Genomic DNA, 6,203 nt, shown 5'->3' on the forward strand with positions numbered 1-6,203 from the left:
CTAGCTCTTGTAGACCAGGCTGGCCTCGAACTCACAGAGATCTGCCTGCCTCTGCCTCCCAAGTGCTGGGATTAAAGGCGTGAGCCACCACCGCCTGGCTAATAATAACTAATTCTTAAAATGAAAACTGACACCAAAACACTGCTTTGCAGAGAGAGAAGCCTCGGCCACTCAGATCCCTTGCAGGTAGCAGAGGGAGCTACTGAAATTTTGCTATCGAGACGAATGGGTCTGGAGCCAATCTTTAGAGATTATGGACCTCTGGGATAGGGAGGGTGGGGGTGGTCCCACAGATGAGGCCTTTGGAAAAGGAGGCCTCCAAGAGGAGGCGAGTGACGGTGAGACCGTGGGCAAGAGGAAGCTGTGTGAAGGGACCAGTTCCCCCAAACCTAGCAGAGACTCACGTTCTTCCTCTGTTTCAGCCAGTGCCCTCCAGCCAACTCCACTGCCCTTTCCAGGTAGGTTCTGCCTCTACCCCTTCATCTGTTCACGGATACTCCCAAGCTGGCATGGCCCAGCCACATGTTTGAAGGCTCCCATGACATTCTGTAGTTTCGGCTCCCGATTCCCCATCGCACCGGCTTGTCCCCCTTTTTACAGAACTGAGGTTGGTAGGCGGCCCAAGCCGCTGCCGAGGGCGCCTGGAGGTCATGCACGGCGGTTCCTGGGGCAGTGTTTGCGATGATGACTGGGATGTTGTGGATGCCAACGTGGTGTGTCGTCAGCTGGGCTGTGGTCTGGCACTGCCAGTGCCGCGGCCCCTGGCCTTTGGCCAAGGCAGAGGCCCCATTTTCCTGGATAACGTGGAGTGCCGGGGGCAGGAAGCTTCTCTGAGCGAGTGCGGCAGCAGGGGCTGGGGTGTCCACAACTGCTTCCACTATGAAGATGTGGCGGTCCTGTGTGATGGTGAGTGAAGGAGGGGACGCCGCGGGGCCAGGGAAGCTCACGGACCAAAGGGACTAGCAGGGTCCAGGTGGGGCTTGAACCCCCACACAGAGTACCCCTCCTGGTTTTTCTTTTTCCATGATTAGGGATTGAACCTGGGTCCTCGTGCATGCTAGGCCATTATTTTACCACTGAGACACATGTCCAGCCTGTGTCAGATTGACTCTAGGCAAGTAATCTACCACTGAGCTGTGCCCCACCCACCCCATTCATCCATCCTTTATTCATTCATTCATTCATTCATTCATTTGACATGAAGACCAGGATGGGTTGGAACGCCTGATTCTTCTCACTCCACCTGCTAAATGCTAGAATTACAGACATGAATCATCATACCAGACTTACCACTCCCTTTTAATAGACCCCTGGGGTCTCTTTGGTCACAAGTTCTGCAGTGCTTAGAGCTGCTGCAGAAACTCAGAGTCACTGGAGTTGAGAGCTGTTATCTAGCTGGCAAACATGAGCGAGAACACAAGCTGTAGTCACAGCCTAGACTTTCTGATTCTGCAGGTCTGCGGTAGGGCCTGAGAATTTAATTTTTCTAGTAAATTCCCCAGGGATGTCAACTGCATTAAGAACTGGGCTTAAGCCGGATGGTGGTGGCACACACCTTTAATCCCAAAACTTGGGAGACGAGGCAGATGGATCTCTGTGAGTTCAAGTCCAGCCTGGACTACAGGGTGAGTTCCAGGACAGGCTCCAAAGCTACACAGAGAAACTCTATCTTGAAAACCAAAAAACAGAAAAGAAGGAAGGAAGGAAGGAAGGAAGGAAGGAGGGAGGGAGGGAGGGAGGGAGGGAGGGAGGGAGGGAGGGAGGGAGGGAAGAAGGAAGGAAGAAAAAAAGGAAAGAGTCTGGGCTTAAGGGACTGGAGAAATAAGAGCACCAGCTGCTCTTCCAGAGGACTCAGGTTTGATTCCTAGCACCCATATGGTGACTCATTAACAACCCCTAATTCCAGTTCCAGGCGATCATCTAATGCCCTCTTCTGGACTCCATTGGCACTCCATGTATGTTGGGGTATAGATATACATACAGGCAAAACAATCATATACATAAAATAAAAATAAATAAAGAAGCTGGCAAGATGGCTCAGTGGTTTAGAGTTCTGGCAGGACTTGGAGAGGATCTGGTTCCCAACACTCACATGGTAATTCACAGACACCCATAACTCTTCTGATCTCTGCAGACATCAGGTATTCACATGACATGGTGTACAAACATACATGTAGACAAAGTACTCAGGCACATGAAATGAGCAAATCTAAAAAGTGTTTATAATAACCAATCAATAAACAAAATGAGCAATAGAGAGCCCCCAGCATGGACCTCTGGTCCCCAGGCGCACATACATGGTGCACGTACCTGCACGTATACATGCACACATGTGTACACCATACATACACAACAGCAAAAAATAGCAAGAACTAGGCTTTTGAACAGGCATGGTGACATGCCTATGATACTAGCACTAGGGAGGCTGGAGGATCAGAAGTTCAAGGTCATTCTTACCTACACAGCAAGTTTGACATCAGACAGTGGTTCTCTATATCCAGGACTTGGGGCTGTGATCCTGAAAGCAGGCATCTTAGGGCTCTAGACTACTCACCCTCACATGCTGTGTGAGGATGGTGAGCAGAAAGATCCACGCATCTTTGCTTCCTCCCTCCTTCCTCTGCAGAATTCTTGCACACACAGCCCCCAACAAGGAAGGTGCTGACTAGTGTTGCACCTGCTACAACCCTCCAAAACGGGAAAGGTAAGTCATGCTTGTGTGGGGAGACCCTCGATAGGCTAGAGGAGGTGACAGGAGGGTGGTGAGGGCTTCAAGGTCACAATGAGACAGAGGGACAAGGAGAGGGAAGACCCCTGGGGGAAGAGGGACCCATTATCAGGGAGGGCTTTGTGGGAGAGGAAGTGTGTCAGCCACATCTTGCAAAGTGAGGGTTTCTTTGAGCCTCTGGACATGACAAACAGGAACATTGGAGAAGGCCAGTGGAGCAGGGATAGAAAAGAAAAGGCTGGTTTTAGGTCAGGATGACATATTTTAACTGGTTATCCTGGGACCCACAATCCAACACTCTGGACTGTCAGGTTTGGTCAAGGGGTGAGCAGGCTAGTTTATCCCTGCTGGGGTGAGGCGGCACTGTCCTTGGCCTGGTGCATAGATGAAGTGAATTAAGACGCCTTCTCGTGGCTTATAAGATGCTGCTTGTCCCACCTTCTCCATCCACCTTCACCAGGTGAGGGCAGCGTGCGCCTGGTGGGCGGCGCCGGCCCATGTCAAGGCCGGGTGGAGATCCTGCACGGTGGCCTGTGGGGCACTGTCTGTGATGACGACTGGGGGTTGCCCGACGCTGCTGTTGTGTGCCGCCAACTGGGCTGTGGGACCGCCTTGGCCGCCACCACTAATGCCTTTTTCGGCTACGGCACTGGGCATATCTTGCTGGACAATGTTCACTGCGAAGGTGGCGAGCCCCGCCTGGCAGCCTGCCAGAGCCTCGGCTGGGGCGTACACAACTGCGGACACCACGAAGACGCTGGGGCGCTCTGTGCAGGTGCCAGGAGCAGGCGGGGGAGGGGCCTTACCGGGGAGAAAGGGGGGGGGAGAACTGGAGGAAACGAACTAGGGCTGGGAGGGGGAAAGGGCTTGGCTAACTCTTTCCAGATCTCTCCAGAAAGGCTGTATTACCTGTATTATCTCAGACCTGCGCTGGGGAAGCAACTTAGAATAACCCTCATTATTCTCACATACTGAAGCTATATAGAATATATATATATATATATATATATATATATATATATATATATATATATATATATATATATGTTCCTCTGTTATTAGAAATGCCTCCAGAATTTTCTAGCATTTTCCAAGTATTCTTCATGGACTATTTCAGAATAAAGAAAAAATATTCCAGGATTGCTCCCTCAGAGATATTTTCAAAGCCCCTATCTGCAGAACCCTGCTCAGTTAGTTACAATTCTGAGGATATAATAAATAGAATATTCTTCTTTATGGCCTATTTCCAATTTGGGAGGCGTTTTCAGTAAATAAAAGGTAGGCATTGGGGTGGAAGATGTAGCTAGATGAAGGAGTGCTTGCCTAGCATGCATGAAGTCCTGAGTGTAATCTCTAGCCCCGCATAAACCAGGCATACTGGTATATACTGATAACTCCAGCACTCAGGACATGCGTCATAACGAATTGCTCATCCCCTACTACATAATGAGTCTGAAGCCAGCCTGGGCTACATAAAACCCTGTCTAAAAGTAAAATAATAAAAGGCTGGGCCTGGTGGTGCATTCCTTTAATCTCAGCTCTTAGGAGGCAATGACAGGCTGATCTCTGTGAGTCCAAGGCCAGGTCAGACAGGGCTACTTAGTGAGACCCTGTCTCAAAGTGAAATAAAATAGATGTGAATTTTGTCTCGCTGAGGCAGGGTCTCTCTCTAGTCTGGGTTGGCCCTCCTCCTATATTAGCTTCCCTAGTGCACTAGCCCCCCTACCCCGTCTATCAGATGAGTTATTATCGTTGTGTGCTGGGGAATCAAACCCAGAACGTTGTGTATATAAACTAGGTACTCCACCGCTGTGCTAAATATACCCTTAGCCCAGCAAATAAGACTCGTGGAGCCAGAACGCCATTTCACAAATGGATTCTGTTCTATTAGATGGAAAGTGTTTGTGACAAACCAGGTTATCATTCCCATCTTACAGATGGGAAAGTTGAGGTAGTAAAAGGCAGAGCCTTACTGAGTGACCCAGAGCCCTAGCAGAATCACCACTGACCTCACTCAATGGAGTTCACACTCCCTCCCTTTCTAGCCTCATTTTATCTAGAGAATAGGATAAAGATTTTATCTTTTAGCCGGGTGGTGGTGGCGCACGCCTTTAATCCCAGCACTTGGGAGGCAGAGGCAGGAGGATCTCTGTGAGTTCGAGACCAGCCTGGTCTACAAGAGCTAGTTCCAGGACAGGCTCCAAAACCACAGAGAAACCATTTTATCTTTTATTTATTCCAAGCCTGGCCTTGAACTCAGTACTTAATGGGTGACCCTACACTTCCATTTCTCCTGCCTCCACCTTCCCAGTGCTGGGATTACAGACATATACAACCACAATCATTTCACGAGATGTTAGGATGGACCTAGGGCTTCAAGCATGCTAGGCAAGCACTCTGCCAACTGAGCTATGTCCCCAGCCAGAAAATTAGCCTTGTTATATTCAGAAATGAGCAGAGGTCCCTAGCAGGCAAAGCTCTGCATCTTTGTATGTGGTACACATTGGGCTTCTTAAGAACACGAGACACTGAAATGAAAGCATGCAACAGGTTTGCACCCATCTATGTGCCACACAGATTGCTATGGTCAAGGTTGGACGGGGCTCTTCATGTCCTGGCTGGGCTCCCAGCCCTGCGAGTCAAATTTGTTTTCTTTTGGAAGACAACCTTAGTCCTATGTTTGACCCTCTGTCTTTTCTCCCACTTCAGCTTTGGGTCCTCCAACTTTCACTGCACCGCCTTCCTTGGCCACGAAAGAAGACTGGGCATGGCGCACTGAGCCAGCAGGTGAAGAGCCCACCTTCCCAGCTGCCAGGGGTAGGACAAGGCTCCAGGAAGGGGTAGGAACTAAGGAAACTGTTCTAGAAGACACAGGAACGTGACTTCGGCTAAGACTTTGGAGCAGATAGTAGAGATGGGTAGAAACGAGCAGGTGGGAGTATGCATGACATTCAGATTCTCTGAAACAAGAGTGGGTAAGATTTCTTTAAAATGTTTGTCTCAAATCAGGGATTGCTGCTGAGGTAGGGAATTGAGAGTTCATGTGAGGGAATTCAAATTGGAAATCAAGGTGAGAAGTTTGGAATTAGAGCTACAACTATCACTATGATTCCAATTAGTATATTTGGGGCTGGAGGGATGGTTCAGTGGTTAGGAGCATTGGCTGCTCTTCCAAAGGTCCTGAGTTCAATTCCCGGCAACCACATGAACATAAAATAAAAATAACAAAAATTAATATATTTAAGATTTGGGAGTTGAGGGTTTTAACTCAGTTATATCCCAGCACCACATAAACCAGGCATGGTGGTTCACACCAAATTAAGGCCGGAGAGCTTTGGAGTTCAAAGCCAACCTAAAGGACACAGCAAGACCTTGTCTTCAAAACCCAAAAGACTTTAACCCTAAACCGGGCGATGGTGGCGCACGCCTTTAATCCCAGCACTCGGGAGGCAGAGGCAGGCGGATCTCTGAGTTC

General features: G+C 49.2%; 1 protein-coding gene across 1 annotated transcript in view; it reads left to right on the forward strand.

The window, feature by feature from the left end:
• Ssc4d (scavenger receptor cysteine rich family member with 4 domains) overlaps positions 1-6,203 on the forward strand; it is a 12,929-nt gene that overhangs the window by 2,559 nt on the left and 4,167 nt on the right. Inside the window, exons 2-6 of the mRNA XM_026789011.1 lie at positions 423-458; positions 601-906; positions 2,627-2,704; positions 3,189-3,503; positions 5,438-5,515. Of these exons, the coding sequence (XP_026644812.1) occupies positions 423-458; positions 601-906; positions 2,627-2,704; positions 3,189-3,503; positions 5,438-5,515 (813 nt within the window). The remainder of the gene's footprint in view (positions 1-422; positions 459-600; positions 907-2,626; positions 2,705-3,188; positions 3,504-5,437; positions 5,516-6,203) is intronic.

The sequence above is a fragment of the Microtus ochrogaster genome, chromosome 2, assembly GCF_000317375.1.
Source record: "Microtus ochrogaster isolate Prairie Vole_2 chromosome 2, MicOch1.0, whole genome shotgun sequence".
Classification (NCBI taxonomy): domain Eukaryota; kingdom Metazoa; phylum Chordata; class Mammalia; order Rodentia; family Cricetidae; genus Microtus; species Microtus ochrogaster.